General features: G+C 36.1%; 1 protein-coding gene across 3 annotated transcripts in view; it reads left to right on the top strand.

The window, feature by feature from the left end:
• Window positions 1-20829, top strand: part of SPATA6 (spermatogenesis associated 6) — a 42867-nt gene that overhangs the window by 2119 nt on the left and 19919 nt on the right. For 2 of the 3 annotated variants that reach the window (XM_048062136.2, XM_067001692.1), the window contains exons 2-10: window positions 3296-3433; window positions 4990-5038; window positions 6000-6041; window positions 7407-7531; window positions 12642-12722; window positions 15114-15392; window positions 17000-17087; window positions 18028-18068; window positions 19013-19191. In XM_048062136.2, the coding sequence (XP_047918093.2) occupies window positions 3296-3433; window positions 4990-5038; window positions 6000-6041; window positions 7407-7531; window positions 12642-12722; window positions 15114-15392; window positions 17000-17087; window positions 18028-18068; window positions 19013-19191 (1022 nt within the window). The remainder of the gene's footprint in view (window positions 1-3295; window positions 3434-4989; window positions 5039-5999; window positions 6042-7406; window positions 7532-12641; window positions 12723-15113; window positions 15393-16999; window positions 17088-18027; window positions 18069-19012; window positions 19192-20829) is intronic. The other variant, XM_067001691.1, reaches the window with a different exon arrangement.

The raw sequence follows: 20829 nt of genomic DNA, 5'->3' as shown, positions 1-20829 counted from the left end.
CTTTTTCTGCCTCATGTGGGCCTTTCATTTGCTACTTTTCAGTCAGATGGTGCTATCCTTGTTTTCATAACATGGGTTTTAGTTATATATCCAATGGAGCAAGAAATATTGTATTCTTTCAGAACCTGGGCTGTAGGTGATTCAGCCTTCCTGTGGCTCCATGACCTAGGCACATTGGATCATTTCCATAATCTCATTCTTTACATTTTTTCTCCTATATTCGGTATCATGAAAAACAAGGAAAAATATTCAGTTGTGTTTGGGACATAATTTATTAATTCTCACATCCTGGTTGATTTCTAATCTTGCTTTTTCCTTGTTTGCTTTATTTATTAATAAAGCCCTATCTGTCAGGATTTCTGGTTGGTTTTCCTATTTTTTCCAATGTTCTGCGTATTTCTATACCCTCTTGGACATCCATCCACTTGTGTCAAAAGTTTTGTCATATTCGTTTTTCCATTGCTTTAGGATACGTGTTCCAGATTGGTTTTGCTCCTTTTGCCTTAATGAAATTCCAAGGTCTTTTTTCTATCTGAATGCACGAGCTCTTTGGTTTATTTCATTGCTAGTTTTCTTCATTTCTGAAAGGCTGCTCTTCTAAAATTGAAAACCTTAGTTAAAGACCTTATTTGGTTTATCCTGCCATTAATTTAAATTGAATAATTCATGATTGTTCAGACTGAGATTTCATTGTTATTTGTTTTCTGAGACTAATTTTGGTGCCTACCTCTGCTGCTGGCATTTAGATTGCTCATGTAGCAACAGAATGAAATTCACATTATTCTTCATGTCATTGCTACTTGGAGAATTCACAAATGCAGCAGTGAAGTAGGTAAAGCTTTAAGCACTAAGATGAATTAATAGCATTGTGGATTACTGCCAGGTAAGGAGACTAAAATGGCATCTCTTCACGTTGAGAGGATTGTTTTTGCAACTCAAAGACCAAAATGCTATTCTTTATGGAAGCTTGCGCTCTACAGAAGTTAATACTGTCCGTGTTCCTTCGTACAGAACTCTTCCTGTGTGGTGGCAATGGGCTTTTAAAAACATTTGGGGAGGGGACGGAACCTTTTTCATTGGTTGCAAGTGCATGCTACAGCTTTAGGACTGAGTGTAGAGGAAAAAAAACAAACAAATGTTGTATGGGATTGTGATGCAGTGGAATTTTGTTCCTTCCCGTGAGAGGAATTTGGTGATTTCTTTGTGGTAGTATGTGATGTCCCAGCACAAGGGATGGTACATGTTGTCTCCTTGCAACTGCAGCAGAGAAGTCTGGGGTAACGCTGTCCCAGCCAGTTACTTTCAAGAGTAGTCCTGCTCATTGGTTTTAAGATCAGTTAATTGCAGCACTGATATCCCTCCTGCTGAGCTGATCCATAGGTAATGCTATTACGATTTTTATAATGGTCCCTCATCCTGCCTGAACAGTTTGCAGTCAGGTAAGAACTTCAGCTTGTCTCTTAGGTGTTCTGACGCTCCATGCACCACATGTTACAAAACGAATTCCATGAACTGCAGGTATATATGTGTCATTCATTTTTGGAGCTCCTTTAAAGTTTCATGAACATGTAGATTTGGTGTTTTAGCCCAGGCAATGGATTGTGCAGTTTTTCTCCAGGATAATAGAAGAACAAGTTTCTACATACGCTGCTTTGTAAGATCTTCCTTTCTTCTATAGAATAGCCAGAATAAATGTCATCTAACTGCTATTTGCAGTTTTATTCCACCTGATGTCTTCAAACCTTTCACTTTTCGTCTCAGAAAGTAGGCAAGTACTGGTTGCCTTCTGTAAGGTGTGAAGTCCCAGCTGAAAAGAATTGTAAATTCAAGGGGAAAAGTCCCAGCCAAGCTAATAGGACTTATAGTGTGTAGTTTAGGGGATCTTGCCTTGTATGAATGAAATCTCTCTTTCACTTGTTCCCATTAACACTTGCACCATGCTGTTTAATGATAGGCAGCCTGTTTCAATTGGGATGTCCATTATTCTGGCACTTTTCAGATTTGAAGCCCTAACTTAATGGAGAAGAAACCTTTCTTTTTTGTTTCTGTGTTAATGTTTTGTGTTTTTTTTTTTCCTTGGATATTTATGAGTAGAAACAAGTTTTTTTTTAAGCTTACACTATATAGTAATCTATAACACGTTATAGATATTGTTTCTGTTATTTTTTTCACTAGAGGCTGTTTTTTCTGCTGTTTGTATAATTTTGGTTTAGGTCCATTAACAATGTCTCAAGTAAACATTCATTTGGGAGTAAGAGACTGTAACCAAAGCACTTATTTTAATTCCTGTCACTCTGTTCCTTTGTCTTTCTACCTTGCAATTGAAAGTCTGAGCACTTTCTCTGGCAACCTTATGTTCGAAGAGACAACCTCATTTTTATTATACTGCTATAAAAAGTGATCAGTAGAACTGAAGTGAAAGGTGAGAATTCTTTGGCTGGGTAATAGAATAAAACCATGTGGCTTGGGAAAAATAGCAAATAGTTTTGCAGTGATTTGTGTACATCATTGCAGTGGAAACACAGGTAAGAATGTCTGATGTTCATCAGAGCTTTAAAAACATACCAACTTCTTACTCAAGGAATAAGAATGGCCCAAAGAAAGTCAAGATATCAGTGGCAATATCTGGCAGTCTAACGAGGAGTCTTCCCTGCCTTGAATACCCTCCAGGATGGCCAGACTTCTCTTATAAAAAATTGTGTGACTTCCCACAGTAATGGAACAACGTTTGCTTTTTCTCACTTACATATAAAAATGCAAAGTTAACTTAATTATAATATGGTGAATAAACTCTTCTTTTTTGGTGGCTGGACAGAGCATGGAAATCTAAGCATGTAAATTTACCAGCTTCATTCTCTCAATGGTTAAGCTAAAATTTGATTATTTTTTTTTTGTCTCTGCATCATGTAAACTTCATTCTAGACTTCTGTCACTCTTTGTGTAGAATCCGATGTGACCCTTGATGATTAAATCATAGATAGTACCGTTAAATGCACACGCAGACTAACCTGGGATTGGTATACCAGTTTTAGGTTTGGCTGAAGACCAATGGAATGTGTTTACTTACAGTAAGAAGAATTTGGTCGTGGTTATTTTACCATGGAGACAATTTTTCTTTGTCAGTCTGTACAAATAGAACTGCTTTAGAAAAAAGAATGTTTCCACTCTAATTCATTATCACCTGACTCTCAGCAATCAACCATTTCAGCCTTGACCATTTCGTTTTTATCCTGTAAACAGCCATTACTTCTGTAACTAAAGTTCAGTTTTTTTAATGAATGTGTTACTGTTGCAGATAACTTGCCCTGGAGTGCAGCTGAAAGACAAAGAGGAACTCTATCTCAGTGTCTCTCTGCTTGGGCAGTACAAAAAAACTCGGTGCGTCCCTGCAGCATTTCCACTTTTCTTTCAAGAAAAACTAGTGTTCGAAAAGGTAAGATAACGTCAAATGCTGACACAAGGCAAATAAAACCCATCCCACACTCACAAAAACTCATTGCAGAACCCCAAGTGTAAGTAATCACGCTGAGGATGGCATAGCATTATAGCTCCTGCTTCTGTCAAGCACAAACAAGGTGTATGCCTCCCTTATCCACACAGTGACTTGAGAAATATGCATACTGAAAACTTATAATTTTTTATTTTTAGGTGTTTGCTCATTCTTACAGGAACTGTCCTTTTTTAGTATCTTATTTCCTAGCACGGAAGGAACTAAATGTTGTTTTAAAAACAATGGCAAGGTGTAAAACAAGGACGGTAAGATATGGGGGAGTCGATTTAATTCAGTAGAAAGATAGAATTGCAACTCAGGTCTTTTTGGTGACATCTTTCTCCCTTTCAGTTACTTTTTTCATGGTTTGTCACCAGAATTCCCAGGTTAGTACTCTGACCTTATAATTTATAGTTGTTTATCACGTATTCTGAGTCCCCACTTGCTTCATTATTAGTACCACAGGGATAATGAAACACAGAATCTTACAGACAGGATCTGGTTTCTTGACTACCTGTGCATAATAATACTTTGCCCTTTCTAGTTCTTTTCTTTTAAGCATCCCCTAGCACTGTGAAAACCAGACTGAGTAAACATCAGTGATACTCTTGTGATGTAGGTAACATAAAAACACTGATTTCACCAACCACTGAAGAGTAAAAAAAAAAAAAAATAATAATAATAATAATAAAAGAATACAATATTTCTTTAAAGGTAAACATCCCACAGACTGCTTAAGAGAAGTGTAGTGAACACTGTTTTGGCTGTAATTTAAGGGAACTCCGGGACACTAGAACTTAACTACTTACAAAAGAGCTGAACAAGAAAGCTGAGAATAATAACAGTCTTCTTACAAATAGCTATTGCATGGTGCTTGTAGGGTAGCAGTTCTTTGGTATTTTTGAGTGTTTGGTATGTAGAACAGCAAAGTGATTTAGACCACTCCACACTTTGTGCAGAATTAGAGGGAAGCCTATTACCTGCTTAATATCCTCCACAACTTTTTTTTTTCTTTTTCAGAAATTCCTCCCCTATTCTTTTCCATCTGTTCACATGCGGTTCAGGTTAAAAAAAATAAATAAACTGAACGATACTCTGTACGTGAATAGTTACTCCCAGGAAAATTAAGCTTAAAGTCATCTATCAGAATTCTAGTACATCCAGCAATTTACCTTTCTCTCTTGAAATTTTCACAGACAATATTTATCTCTGTGTTCAACTCTTCATAATGCCTCCTAATTTAAATATGGAGAGGTAACCCTGGAATGGCTAGAAAGCATATGACAAGAACTGCTAGCTTTCAATGAATTTGATCATGTGCCAAATGATAATTTCAGATTCCTTTCTTTTTCCAACGGGGATAGAACTCTTGGCAACCATCTGAAGCGGGGAAGAATATTGATTTTTATTTTTTTTCTTCTTCCCCCAGAGGTCCATCTGGTGATTTTGACTGTGCTGTTATTTTTATTCATGTATGTATTTATTTATTTATTTTCCAGACATTTGCTGATATAGTTGATCCTGCAGACCTTGTGAAGTTACTGGAACGTAGGTTCTGCTTTTTATGTATATTATGCTGTATGCATTTATGTCACACTTGTACAGCTTTTAAAGATGTTTTGGAGGTTTCAAGTATGTAATAGTTTTATCAGGGACCCGTTCTCTGAAAAGTTAGTGGGTAACCAATGTAGAATATCACATACTAAATAAAGTATTTATTTACTTTTTTTCATTTTATTATTTACTTTTTTTTTAAAAAAAAAAAAAAGCTAGGACCCTAGCACTAGTGATTTTTCAAATTAGATTTGTTGTTAGTGCAGGCATAAGTTCTTGCTGTTTTTTTGGATACTACTCCTTACCCAAAATGCTGTTAACTAAGAAAATGCCTCTAGAACATATACTATATGCTTTAGAACAGGAGAAGGGGTAAAAGTCCTAATTAGCAGAATGTCTAGCTGGTTATTCAGTCAGGTAATGGATTCCTCTGTCTGACGACTTATATGATTATTTTTGAAATAATATGAGCATAAAACTTTGATTTATTTTCTTTGTAAAATGATTCTTTTTATATATTTTTTTAAGAAAATGGCTTGTACCTACAGTAAGCAGTCTTGCCACATGTGGAGCATAATGAGACAGAACTGACCTTAAACTCCAGGAGTATGCTCCCTAATACGTGAAGTTATCTGAAAAAGTTGTAATGCTTGCATCATCTTTAAAAGCTATTTTCAAAGGACAAACTTGGCAGCAGATGGAACTTACCAAGTTCTTAGTCAAATTTAGAGTTGTTTTTTGTACTCTACTAATGCCATTTTGTTCATCTGTAATACTTACACAAGCTGTTCTTAATTTTCTCTTATTGTTGGTGTTGCAAAAATAGTGTAACAGTGTACAGAGCTATTAAGGTTAAATCAGTGAGCGTTTTTTTCTTTTTTTTTTTTTGACAATGAAAATTACTTCTCATTTTAGTGGTTTTTTAACTCATGAAAAAACTTTTCTTCCTTTCTAGTTGACACAGCAGTACTTGAACTAATACAGCTGGTTCCTCCAGGTATTGTATCAGTCTATTCATAACTTATGCAGTTTAATAGGTGAATTTCCACGAGGACATTGCCCATTACAGCAGAATCACTTTTTCCAACACACAAACAACATAGAAAGCTCTTCAACAAATAGTCATCTGAATATAAAATGTTAATAGATCAAGAGGATCTCATTCTTGAAGGAGAGTAGTAACTGAATATTGAAATGTACCATACTCAAGCTTAGGAAAGTGATAATATTTTAAAAATGGAAAATAAACTGAAATCACCCAACACATCACGTATTAACTGCATCACAATTCACTTGTGAAGTGGCTGTCTGTGAAATTTCAGAGTGCATAATCTTGTTCTCAGAATGACGCTTTTTTCCCTTCCATCTTAATGGTGACCACGGGGAAAACTCTTGTCCTCACTATAAGTATTACAAGTCTCTTGAGATATGTGATGATAATAAATAGTGATTTGTCATACTTCTGTTATTGGTTTGTGTGATTATAAAAATCTATTTTAATGAAATTCAAGTATTCCCATGAATAATGTAAGTCTGCATTTTATTGGAAATAAAGTCAAGTTTGAAAGAGGACTCATTTGGAAACTGGTATTAAAAACACTCTGTTACTTTTCCTCAGTAGTTTCAAAGAAACAATTGTTTTTCTCAGGTGATTCATAAGTCTATTTATTCAAGCAAATGTACAGAATGTGGATTTTTGTGGGAGGGTAAAAGATCTTGTGTAAGTAATTTAATTTCAGGGGTCAGAGGTAGATGTTATACACCCCAACGGAAGCTGGCAGAATGACTGCAATAGCACAACCTAAACTTCTTTATAATATGCAGTCATGGTTTTTCCTTAAATATATATATATAGTTTTTAAAGAAGAAAGTAGCAAACCAGAATACTGAGAGAATCTTGAGGTACTGATTTTGATGTTACTTGCATTTCCTTCAGACAACAATGCCAGTTTTCAATTTAAGAAGCGTCAATGTTCTTTAATATGGAAATAGTTTTTCAGAAGGGATTGGCTACCATTAATAAAACTACTAGTTTCTTCTCTGGCATGGAAAGTACAGAAGGAAGAAAATCATTGAAGTATTTATTGCCGTGAGAAAACGTCTGTGTATCTTAAAGAAGATTGCCTTAACAGTTCTGTATTTCTTGAAATAACAGCAAAACATACTTTCAGGCTAAGTTTCTGCACATTTCTGCTCCTGATTTAACTAAATGAGGTTATTTCCTGGAGTTATTTCCTGGCCTTGCTGCTAATTTGTAAAGAACAAAATTTATCTTAGTTTGAATATGTCTTGTGTGTGATGTCTGAACTACTATATTATAGCATTTTCTGTTTTCCAATTAAAGTATCTATTTTCTTTTTAGTAGGAGAAATTCTAGCTACTTATGAAGAAAATACAAGAGATTTCCTGTTCCCCGACCCTAAGCTTACCCGTCGGCACCATGGTTTAGATCGTGAGATTTTAATGAAGAGGTCCTCTTCTTTTACAGTGAGTGAATATCTGTGGATTGTATTTATGGTACAGTGTGTTTCACTGGAGAAACATGTTGAAATGAAAAGCGATTTCTTCTGACAGATTTTGCCAGTTCAGGTGTTGCATGTACAAATCCACAGTTGCACTTCAGTGAAGGTATATACTTTTTTTTTTGAAATGCTTCAAAAAGCGTTTAATGTGGAAAAGTTAGTTTCCAGTTGGTTTGCAGTGTGGTACTGTGACATGTCTCTATTTCAGTTTAATCTGCGGTGTGGTTGGTAGTTGAAGGGATGCAAGAGGAGAAAAGGGAGACCTTGTATCAACTTCATGGTTCTCGATGGATAAACCATGTAACCCTCGTTTCTTTTTAGCATTTTGTTTCAGACCATTTTTTGTATGGTTTAGGATAATGCCAGCCTCTACAAATTTATATAGTGCTATGCCATCTGATCTGTGGGCCTCCCCAAGGTCCAAAATCACCACTAAAATAGTGACTGAAATTTGGCTTAGTGTAGTATGATTGTTGTTTGGTTCCAGAGCCTGTTCCTCAAGGTCTATCCATAACCGTTGAATCTACAGTTTTACAAAAGCTATGATAAATGACAACTAATTGGCAGAATGAGTGCAATGAATTAATGTTAATTTTTTGGAGATATGGGCTCAAGTACATATTAAATGAAATTCCCTTTCATAGAGTTTAAGACTGTTGAACATTAGGTATCAGTGGAATACCTCAGGAAGGCACATAGGACGATGGAGGTGATGTAGGAGATGTCTTGGAATTTGTTTTGTATGTCTTATTTTGGTTAAGTTGTGCTAGTGTAGTGGCAGGACATTTGTATTGGGACTCAGTCGCCTTGTCTGTTGTGATTGGATTAAAAACACGTTGTGGGGGTGGGAGGAAGGCTGATTAAAGGTCATTGGTATCGTTTAACTGGTATAATCTTTCCCCTGCAACGGCAACCTGGAAATTGCCCTGTCACTTGCAATTAGAAGTGCTAATTTGGTGTCTAATGCTCTGCTGCATTTGAATGAATTAAGGCTATGATTTTATGATACAAAATGTGTGGTTTTACAGCAAGCTTAAGCTGTCCCTGCAAAAAAAAGCCATTGTTTTTAAGTCATAGTGTCTTATGAATGTTATTGGTGGCTCAAGGGAGAGGGTGAGACCACAGCAGCCTCCATTTAGATGGGTTTTAAGTTGCCACAGCTCAGAACCCGGCCTTCAGTACTGCGTCCTTGTATCCTGCTGTTTATTCTTTCTTTTCCATTATTTCATCGTTCTTCTCTGGGTGTAACCACACTGTTCAACAGTTCAGGGAAGTAAGTGTTAAAAAAATATTTATGTCAGTAAAACCACACAAAAAGGATGGCCTTAAATACAAGCTGTTTCCAGTACAGTTCTCTATATGGCCACACAAACAGTTGTTCTGGTATTGTGAGTGAGGAGAAATACCTTAAGAAGTTTTTGGTGTTGCAGCTTTACTGTCTTAAACTGAAAGCCGGTTCTGCAGAGCTACTGCAATAATCATACAGTAAATTTGAATGAACTTTAAGTAAGTCTTTACTGAAGGCGTGCTGGAGTTGTCTGTTACGTTTTCACTGGTTTTAAAATGGCCTTTTGCTATACATAGGTCTTGGACAAGAAAGTTGAAATTTGCTGTGTTAGTTACATGAGTGCTTTACACGATTCCTCTATTTTCGAATGGCATCTGTATTTTAAAAAGTTAGTGGGACATCCAAGATACCTGTTCCTGTTTTGTTTTTGCATTGCTTATAGTACGGTTTCTTCCTCGTTTTGAGAAAGAAAACAGATAATTTGGTAATAAAGTAAAAAAAAAAAAGTGGAATTGCCAAAATGGTTTTAGATTTTTTTTGAAAATTCAGAATAATGAATCTCTAGAAGCAGAGCCACTAGAGAAGTTAGTGTTTTGTTTTTATTGTGTTTTTCTTTTTGTTGGATTAAGTTCTTTAATACAAAATATGTATTTTCTAATAAAAAGGTGTCATTTTTTTATCAGCTGTGAGAAGATGTGGTCAGAATCATTTGGATGTGCAGCTGAATGATAACACTGTAGTAGCTTTTAGATGTTGACTGATGAAAGACAGAAATGTTCTTCCATGTCCTCAGGAGTAGTGTAAATGAAATCCATCTCTGCCCTAAAATGAGGACTGCAGAAGCATCAGTTGTTCTGTTCTATCTCCATCAAAGAAAATCAGAACAGTTTAAGAAAGGATTTTCACATACTGACCCCATTTTCAGGAATAATAAAGAAGCTGTGTTTGATGGAAGTGGAGGGAGGCCCTCAAAAAGTACTTGTGGCTCCTCTCTTTGATTGCCAAATGGGATAGCAGCGAGGGGATTTTTACCTCCAGAAGAAGTGCAGTCTCGAATGTCTCCATCTTCTAGTGTTCCCAAAGCTTTACTGGCAAGTATCTCCTGTCAGCACCATAGCACTGAATGTAAATGCTAAACAAAAGGCAAAGTGTTAAACAAGATCCTGAGAACCAAAATCACTCATGTTATTTCTATGCTAGTCAAGTTGTATTCTTCCTACATTAAAAACTTATTTATGGCTAGCTGAGATGTTGAGTATTTTTGACTGACAGCTGTGCTTCAGAGGCGCTTTGCTTCCCAATAAATTTGTCTTTTATTTAAAAAATAAAAAATAAAAAATAGAGGTAGCAACAGCAAGGTTATGGTTGTGGAGTTCAGATAGGCAGTGACAAGCAGTGTCTGATGAACACTGCTAATCTGCCAGTTGGAAGGAATCCCAAATTGAGAGGATCAGAACTCCTCCAGAAATCTGGCACTTGGCTGATAATGTCTCTGGCTAAATGTCTTATGAGGCTTACAAACACAATACGCGTACAAGACATGCCTCGAGTTATCTCTCCTGGTCCAGTGCTGCCCAGCTGAGGCTTTTGCTGGCTCTTCTGTATTTCTCTGCAACCCTTGCCTTTCAGAAAATGTTTATGCCTCAACTGGTGGTGACTTCTTACACATGTTCTTATCTCCATTCCCCACCTTCATGCAGTATTTGCTATGTTACTTAAAACATTTTCTTTTCAGTTCCACTATCTTTCATTAGCATACTAATATAAGACCTTCTATTATGTACATATATACTTTTTAAGCTACAGACTTGTCTTCATGCTCCTTACAGTTAAAAGCACTTAAGTTTGCTTTGCAACTTGGTTCTCCTAAATATAAACTGCTTTTACAGTTTTCCTATGATCAAGTTCATAGTATATCCATGTCACATCTGTTTAATGACTGGTACAGGAGGACTGATAAGTCTGCTCAGGGCTGCAAGCACCACTAAGCCAGTGGCAGAGGAACACGTGCCCAAAACTTTCTAGCTGGGCTTTCATTTACAGACATGTTTGGGGCTATGGAACAGCCTTTGCGTATACTGAATATTTTTCAGCAATTCCCAGTTTGGGAACTGTAGAAAACCTTCTGTTTTTTGTTAGCTACGTTACCTAGTTAGCATAAGTTACCTATCCATTCCTGTGTGTGAGAGTGCCATTCTGTATTTCTTCTCTAAAAACCATTTCTTTGAAGAAACCACGGTTTTATGTGATTTTTAATTATAAGCATGTAACAATTCTCTATTCATTCTCGTTCTCTGTAAGAGCAAAGCAGTAGGTGCTCTGTTGTTGCTTTTTATAGAAGACTTACTAATTCTGATGTGTCCTTTTTTAAACTGTTGATAACACTTGACAATTCATTAGTAATAAAAATGAGTTGATTAAAGACGATCAGCTTTAAAATCTCTTTTAAATGCCATAACTTGACTTGATTGAATCCTGGACTCTGCTAATTGATGTGACTGAGCTTTCTTGGCTATTTTGTCATTTTATTTCCATAATCTAACCTGAGGCTAGATCATATTCTCTTAAGGGAAATCAGTGTGTGTTTAGACAGGTGGTAGGGAATAGCTTGGTTCAACAGTAGCCTTCACACATGAAGTTCCTGCTAATTCTCAAGTGTGGGATAGGGTCACTAAAGGACCATCCCCTTTCTTTGTTTCTCAGTAACTTCGTGAGTTCAGATGAAAAAATGCCCCTGTACACAGATGCCTGGGGACATGCAGCAAGCTCTCTTTGTGTTGAATGAAGAGCAGGGTGGGAAGTTCTAGGGAGACAAATTCCCTTTTGTTTCTACAGAGCCGTGCAAGATGCGCATAGATAGATGTACATGGATGATTCTTGCTTCTTTCTAGAACACATGGCCTTTATTTCTTATGTGTGTTTTTGAGTGTTGCTGCTTTGGGACATAACACTTATATGTCAAAATCTCTGCTATTTTTGCCTAGTAAATTTTGTATACATTGGCCAATTCTAGGCAAATTTAGCAGGAAGTAGGGCTCTCAAAGGTATTACGTACCTAGATACGGCTGCAGTAAAAGAAGATGAGTTGAACAGACCATTAGCCGTAAAAAGGCGCAGGGACCTGCTGGCCCATTAGTACATGTGTGCTGGTTGACCAGGAGGTCTAGCTGGATCCCACAGAACCTAAACTGTTCAAACTAGGGCTGTCTCTTACCAGCCACGAGCTTAAGAAGGGATTAAAAAGAAGTAGAACATGGGAGAAAATCCAGAGAAATCAGACTTTGCTCTGAAGGTTACAGAATAAAGGGGACTCTCAATGGTACTGTTATAAAAGAATAATTGTTTGCAATGTAACTGACTAATTTTCAAAATCTTTTTACAAAAAAAGATTGCACAATTGAGACTATTTATAAATAAGTTTCCAAAGTTAGCAATAATGAAACTTCTAGAGCATGACTGGAATTTTTATTGATGCTATATAGCATGGCATGAAAAAATCTTTAAAAGTGCTTTTGACAAAGAAATGTATTGAAATAAAAGTCAGACCTTAATTGTTGTACGAAAGCAATATAATCATCTGTAATTGAATTGTCAGAAATGCAAATGTTAGCATCTTGACATTTACCATTGCTGTTCTGTCTTTTCTAATTATCTTTATTAAAGGCTGAAATTAACAAAGGAAATGGCTGAAAATTAGGAATGGTTTGTTACATTAGGTGACATTTACTACTTTGATACCCTTTATCTTGAGTTGGAGCTTGATGTTCAATTATTGTCTCTCTTCTAGGGAATTGCACCAAAATTGAGATTTTCTACGAGCTCCCTTATTACAGAAAGTCTGTTAAGCTCAGGAAGGAGTCACATACAGGTTAGCATAATTTAATTGTTTGCAATTTAATTTTTAGATTTAATATTGATAGCCTTAGTTCCAATTTTTGCATGTGCTGTTCACTTTGAACTTTTCTCATTCTTTTGTTGTGGTTAAAGCAGTTGTCATGGGCGCTTGACAACTTGATTAAATTTTTAATCAAGTATGAGTAAAGAGTGGGTTTGGTGCATGACAGTAAATTTTGAGAGTTCCCTGAATCTGAAACAATTATCAGCTGCTATGTTCTGTGATCAGCTGAAGTGTCAATCCCTGGTGCATTTGTAGGTGGGAAGATGCCTCCTTACCATTTCTTACTGACACTTAAAATTAAGATGGGACAATGAAAGCTAGGTGAAGTCAGAGAAGGTACATTATCAAAAACAAACCAATTAATTTAATTGCTTTTCATAACAATATCAGTAACAGCAATGGAAGTGAAGATTTCTATTGAAAAGGCTTCACCAGTATTAATCAGGAAATGCTTCTTCTGCTACGAGTGAAGTTAAAGGCAAAGTAGCTGAAGAGACAGGGGAAAAGAAAACACTCTGTGTTTGTTCATTTGGTAGCACTCGTCTGGTCTCACTGGTTTATGTTTTTGTTGGGTTTCCTGGGACAGGCTGTCACACAAAGTCACTGTCACTAGATTATTGAGAAATTGTGCAGCATCATTAAAGTGGAATGGTTGTTACAAAGGTATGTGTGCAAAAAGCACTAGGTGACTTTGACCCATTTGTGGCATTGCTAATTACTGAGAAGTTAATTCCAATTTTATCAAAAGAAATATATTGAGACACTTAAAGGATTAAAAAAATCAGTGAAAATTGGCACTGACAGAAAACTAACCTTGTTGAAGGTAAAGGGCAGCTTGATTTAAAACTAAAAAGTGTCCTTAAAAGTATTTAATGTTACAAGGGGCACATCAAATTTGCATGTGTTGCAGTGAGGTTATAGAGAATAAGCCAGAAAAAGCACACTTGACTTCTGTTGAAATTAATCTCAGAGAACTAGGTCCGTTTTTGTTTGGGCTGGTTTCATACTCTGGCTTACTACTAGCTGCAGAAGTGCTGGTACAGGCATGAGAAAGACAGTGGAGTGAACTGCCACTGTGATGCCAGATTCAAACTATGTTGATACAAAACAAACACACAACTTCATCTTCATCATTAGATGAGAAGGAAAGACACAAAGGCAACATTTGGAAGTGGACGTTTTGCTCCTGGGTTATTCTGAACTGAGTCAGTACATGCAACATTCAGATTTAAGAGTAGTGTCAATTTCCTCAAACTCAAAAAGGAATTTCTAACCAAAAACAAAACAAAAACTCTTGCTGTTCTCTTATTTTTGAGCTTTAATAACGTGGGATTTGGGGCAAAATTTCACTAAAAAGCCTAATGTTAAAACATGCTGCTGCGAAGTAGTCTACTAAGAGTTGCATAGTCTAGAGTTTCTTGACCTATAAAGCTTCTAGAGTAATTGGAAGTTCATTTAATGCCAAGAATTACGAAGGAATGATGATGTATTTCAAGCAAAACTTCAATATTTGACTGAGTTTCCCAGAATTTGTTCTTCAGCTTTCCCTTATTCTGCTGTATGTGAGTATTTTAAAAGCAGTATCAACTCAGAGATAAACTTTTAAGGCAACATTTGATAATGGTGTGATTTTATAAATCTTGGTTTAAAAAAAAATGCATATTTTGGATGTAAACTGCCAGCTGGACAAATGAATAGCTGTTCTGCCACCCCTTTTGCAAAAGTATTCACATCATTTAAGACAATCTTTGGAAGATGGTCTTTAAAGGTTTTTGTTTTACTAAACACATCTTCTTGATTATAACTCTTTAAAGAACTAATAAATTCACTGTGATCCATGAAAATATAAATTGCAACATGTAATTACACTTGTTGATTTTTAGGCAACTCTAAATGAATATAATTTAAGCTATTAAGTGGTTGTATTTTAATGTATATATTTTAAAGGACAAGAATTTTAAAAGATACTTTAAAAGTTTTAAACAGATGAAAAAATGCTTTGAAACTGTATGTCCAATGCAGGTAAAGTTTGTGTTAAATGAACTTGCTACCAAATTCAATTTGATTTTTTTACAGTCTCTATATACTAACCCTGTGAGCAAGTTGATTGATTAAGTATTAGACACTTAAACATCGCTACATGTTGGAAGTTAAGGTGGTTTTAACCTTTTCTTGATTTTAGACAAAACGGTAAATACACTGTTGCTTTTTATATTGCTGTTTGATTATAGTTTTCCGAGAGGAACTTCAGCTGACATAGCATCTATTTCTGTTAAAATTATCAGTTCCCTGTTTCTGTTATTGTCAGAGGTTTTTGTTCTGCATGCTGTCAAACCAGGTAATTTCTCTCTTTCCCTTTAGGATGATTTGAATTGGGTACATCACTCAACCCCAAATGGAAAATTGCAAACAAAGTTACCAAAGAAAATCACACTTTCACCTGAGAAAAGCAGGCACAGCATAGTGACAAAGAACTACGAGCAGCCTACAATAGCGTCTAAGTCACGTTCGCCATCTCCATACACAAAAAGACGAATGTGTGAGCTATCAGAAGAAGCCAGGCAACGACTGGCCCATTTAAACCTTGGTCCTTATGAATTCAGAAGAGAAACTGATAAACCTCCATTTGTAGTTAGACGGGTTTGTATTCTCTACAAAGTGCTTCTAGCTTAAGCTGTGATCAAATATTGTTCTTTCACTAAATACTGCTCCAAAAATTCATTCATCTCTTAGTTTAGAAGAATAGTTTTTCCTCTCTTTACCAGTCTGTCACATGATGATTTAAATATAAAATTAACTAAAATAAAATTTCTTTTATCTGTGTTAGTAACAGACAAAGATCAAATTCTTTCATGAATATCTTGGTTAAATTCTCTGAGGCCCCATTTCTTTTCTTCCAGCGCACTAGACAGGATAATAGCTGTATAAATTCAACTTGGAAGTAATTGATATTAGTATTAAAAATTCCTGAATAAGATTTTAAAGAAAGATTGTCTAGTCACATTATGAACATTTACACTGCCTCTCTTTCAACATTGTTGGCATCCTATGATCTTTGAAACACTTCCTTTGCTCAAAGCTACATCTCTAGTACTTTACTTACAGTTGATAACCACCTGCATTTAGCACCTGCATGAGAAATTTTTACTAAATGTACATGGAAAAAACATTCTGAAATTAAGTAGTTATTTAAAGAAACTGTGTTAAAGTGCTTTACTACTAGGGGTCCAGATTGCTCAGCCTCTTGGATGATCGTATTCTCCTATAAGTTGGTTCTTATCTTATTTTTTGTTACAATTGCAACAATCCTCTATTTTTAGAATACCACCTAGAATATGTAGGGACAGAGACGGAGTTGTTCGGACTCTGTGCTGTGACATTATGATTTGTCTACAAGTTTGGACACTTGTCACAGCCATTGAGTATTTAATTCAATTTGGTCCTCAAGTTATTTAATTTTTCTAGTTTATGTACAGATAGTAACAGCTTGTCAAATTCTAGAATTCTTCCCCAAGTTTTCTTCTACTTGTAGGTACCTTTTAGAAATTCAGATTAACCTTAATAAGCCATTAATCATTCATCAACCTACTGTTTCTCAGATATTTTTCTTTTAACTCCTGTTAATCAATTCTTCTGGTTTTTGATCTATAGATGAAGTTCACAGTTTAATTACAGCACCTGTAAACACTGATTATTGATTTTGGTTGCTGTTATGTTTGTACAAAAAGGAAAAATCTTGTCTCTTAATGTACCATATCCTGACTGTTGTGACCTTTCTAGATTGAGAATGCTACTTTTAGGGCATCTTTCCTGCTGAGATCTCTTTTGACTTGGAGATTTTGCGTTGCATGAAGATTAAAATTAAATTATGTTAAAGTGTAACTTTTTTAATTAGGAAGAGTAGCAGTTTGAGATCTGAACTGTTTGGAATAAATATGTGATATCAAGTATTATTTAAGAACATTATAGACGTTACAGATGAAGGAAAAACTATCTGCATTTTTTTCCTTTTGAACAATGTGACGTTCAGAGTGTTCTGGACCTTTCTAGCACTGTTTTTGTTTATGTGCAATAATGCTTATCATGTAACATGAACAAAATGTTATGAAAATATTTTAAAATAGTATTTGATTAAGAATAAATGGCTTCAGAAAGGACTACATATGCTCTTGAATATAAATAATACAAAATATCTATATAGATCGAAACGTCTGATACTGTGCATTTTAACAGTAGTTTTGCTCCAGGTAGAACAACCGAGTCCTGGTATTGAACTTCATGCCTGGTGTACCCTGCGAGAAAGCACAATGGGAGCCTGGTCCAAGGTAACGCATGGTCAGTATTTAGTACTATATCTCTCATTAAAGCTTTTACTTTCTCCAGTAGATTAGTAGGTTTTTGGTTTTGTTTTTTTAGTCTTTTACGGTCTGTAATGGAGCAAAAATGTTCCTACTTCCTAGGAATAGTAAGAATAGTGAATAATCCTACTGCTGCAAAAGCAGGTGTTGCATATTTCTTTACTTTGTGAAACTTGGAACGTAGTTCTACATGATGAAAAAGCAGGAGCAGAAAATACCGAAGACAGGCAGATGCTCTGTTCCACTTCACTTGTTTTGATTAGTTGCACAGAGAGGAGCAAATCTGCACCTCAGTCAGTAGGTGTGTTGGTCAGGCTTGGAGTATTGATTGTTTTGAAGTTCATGGGCTACGTTACTCCAAAAATGAATAATGTTTCTATTGGCAATATTTGTGAGTAGTGGGTCAGTGACATGCAATTATTAATGAGCATCCAGGATACACTTCTGTATAGGCTTCGACACTCATTGATAGCAGTTACCTGAGGGTTTTATAAAGGGTACAGGACAAGAAAATTAAGGAAGTATGCTAACGTTTGATTTTATTGCACGTGTCTGGCAATATGGAGTTTTTAATGAGTCTCATCAGTATTTGTTTGCTTTGTCTCATGTTTATTGTGCCTCCTTAATAATTATGAATAGTTGTATAGCAAATCATTTTGAACTTATTTTACATTTGTTCTCTGCAGTAGCACCGGGTGCAGCATTTTAAAGGCTTCACATTCCCTTTGGGGTTATACCTATCAACCTGTAGCGGCTAGATAATGTAACAGACCTATTACCATCTGGTACCATTATGTACTTACAAAGTGAGTTGGTGGTCTTTGGCTAGTGGTTAGGAGAATGAAGTCTACCTCACTGCTAGTATCTGGATGGTTGACTGATTATCTTCTGGGATACATCTTTTTTTCTTTCTCCAGATCCTTCTCTTCTCGGCAGCTACAAACCCAAGAGAGCCAAAGTGAGTACTCTGAGATGCTATTGTTTACAAACTGTTTTTCTGGGGAAGCCCTGAGTGAGGAGGATTGTCCTACGCGTAGGTATTTTTGAAACTTTATTTACTGTACTATCAAACACAAGACAAAGGACATTTAAAATCTGGTATAACTCAGTTTAGCTCTGCTGATGAATTATTTACAAATAGAAATGTGAAACTTTAATGCTCTGTAAGATATCCATGCCTATAGGTATCAGACTTAAGTTTTCCTTGCTATTAAGGCTTGTGACAAGACTGTAGAAGAGACTTTAAAGGCAGCATACAGTTCCCTACATGGTCATTCTGAGAGGAAACTTTTTCAGAAGAGTATGCAAAAGTAACACTAGTACAAACGGCAAGCCACTGTTCTGTCATTTCACGTTTGTTTTTTTAAGATACTAGTTGCTTTGTGTATTAAGTGGATCTGAAGATAATGTCAGAGTACCTTTGTTGTAAAATAAGGTAACCTATGGAGACTTTTCAGGTTAAGAGGAGCTATGAAAAGAGTACCTAGTATAGTGAGGAGTGAGTAGAAGATTAATAGGTAGGCCTGAGTTTTCCCTGGAGGAAGAAGCAATCGTGAGAAAAATAATATTCCTAAGAACAAGGGGTCACAGACTGAGGAGAGGTCTGAGGTTTGCGTGGTTTAAACTCCCAGGCATCACTGACTCTGGTCCTGGGAGAGGTGAGCCTTCAAACTGTGCAGTCAGAAAAAGGTGATAAAAGGCCTGTTACACTGGACTTTGCCATAATATGGTGTGTGAAATGGGGATCCATGCTATTCCCCAGCAGGTAGATATTCCTGCGTATATGGGAAGTGTGTAACACTTTGGTTTTAAAAACAAAATTGTACATCTTGATACTCATAATAAATTTTAGCACGGTTTGGTGGGTTTTTTTTTCATTTTTTTTCCCCGTTGTTTTAACAGGCAAAATCTACTCATGGAAAAGACTGTGACAGCTCGTCTGATGTTTGTATTGAGAATGTGATCTCGGGTCCACCTAACGGACAGTCCCATTCTGCTGGTTCATTAGTGCATTCAGCACCTTCAGCATTTCAGAAGCATTCTCCAAGTTCAGTGCTAAATCGATCTTCTCTAAGGGAAAGGTAATGACTTGTTTTTGTTTGTGAAATTCTGGAATCATTAACAAGAGCAGATGATAACAGTACTTGCATGACTATAGGTTTTATGTTTGGAGGATACAGGCTAAAGAGACAGGAAATCTTTCCCCATCAACTGTCTTGTTGTTTGACTTTTCCTCAGGAGCTGTGTTTGCCATCACTTCTCTACTTAATGAATACAATACGAATAATATGGCAATGAAAAGGATCTTTGACATCTCTGTTGCTAACCTTCTCTGAAACAATGAAGCCCCAGGTTTCGTGCCCCCTATGCCCATCACATCTAAAACAGAGAATATTTAAATAATTAAATAATTACTGTTTAAGGGGGGTTAGACTATCAGGAATATAAATATAGATGCATGTCAGGCAGGATGTTTTGGAGGTATTTGGAAACCTTTTTGCCTTCTGTCTTGCTTACCCTGCTGTTTGTAAGTATATATTTGTGGCTGTTCTGTAGTCAGATGCGTGACCAGTTTTAGTAACATGCTTGGACTAGCTTTAATTTAGTCAGTGTATTATTTTCTAATCTTGCTGTTTTATTGACATCCCAATATTTTTTGTTCTGTTTTCTTTTAAGCTGAAGTATAGGCCTCTGTAGCAATTCCATGTATATTAATTTGTATATATTTATTTTCCCCTTTTTAGTCCTCCACTGACAGCTTCTAATATCCCATAGTTTGCTTGATTCCAATCCCGAGGCTAATAGTTTGGGCAAGTATAGCTGTTCCAGTGTCTCATGAGGGTGGGATAGAAGAAATGTGAACAAGCAACAGCTTTTTCATGCTTAAATCATCTAATCCTTCAAGGAGAGTAGTCCCTACTTCCCACTGAGTAGAATGTGACCTTGGTGCATGATGTTCTACTGTACATTCAGCTTAATAAGTTACTGGGTGGCTTTCTGGTAGCAGTCAAGTTGTATACAAAGCTGGGCCTGAGAAGTACATAAAATAACTTGAAGAATCTGAGGATCAAACTGATGTGCTGTCCTAAATTCTGAAGTGTTTCTCTGAGGAGAAACTACTTGGAGATGTACTTTGGCAGCTAGTTCACACTTGTTCCAGGCTCTTTCCTCCTTGTTGCTATTGGTACCTCACTTAGTGAATGTTCAAAGGGTGCATTTTGTAGCCTACACACAACCTAATGCTTTTTTTTTTCCAAAATGGAAAAATTGTCTGTTCTCTCTTTAAAAAAGAAAAATGACAGATGGCAGGGGACATTGAATTTTTAATACTCATAAAGATTAAGTTGGTGTTTTAACATCATCTTCTGCTTGAAAACTGGCTTGTTTGTTGTTCTGTGTAATAGCGTTTCTAGTGAACTGTTATGCAGAGATTAGGATGTGTCTGGGATTTTGAGGAGGGTTTTTCTTCTGTCGTGTTGTCTACCTCCCCTCTGTCATTGTGCATTAGTTGCCCATGTCTGGGAAAGAGATTGTAATGGTGATTTTTTTCTTTAATGTGGTATGTATCCTTTTTTTAAAAAAAAAATTTAAATGGACTATATTTAAAGCTGACAGAGGCCTTTCTATTGATAGCAAAAAAAGTATTGTGTGTTGTGAGCTGCTGTTACATGCATAGTAACTTAGTCATCTGCCAAATAATCTTAAAAATGTCTGAACAT

Source organism: Anser cygnoides, chromosome 8, assembly GCF_040182565.1.
Source record: "Anser cygnoides isolate HZ-2024a breed goose chromosome 8, Taihu_goose_T2T_genome, whole genome shotgun sequence".
NCBI classification, from domain to species: Eukaryota; Metazoa; Chordata; class Aves; order Anseriformes; family Anatidae; genus Anser; species Anser cygnoides.
The sequence above is the reverse complement of the archived record's forward strand: the minus strand, read 5'-3'. Positions and strand labels throughout refer to the sequence as shown.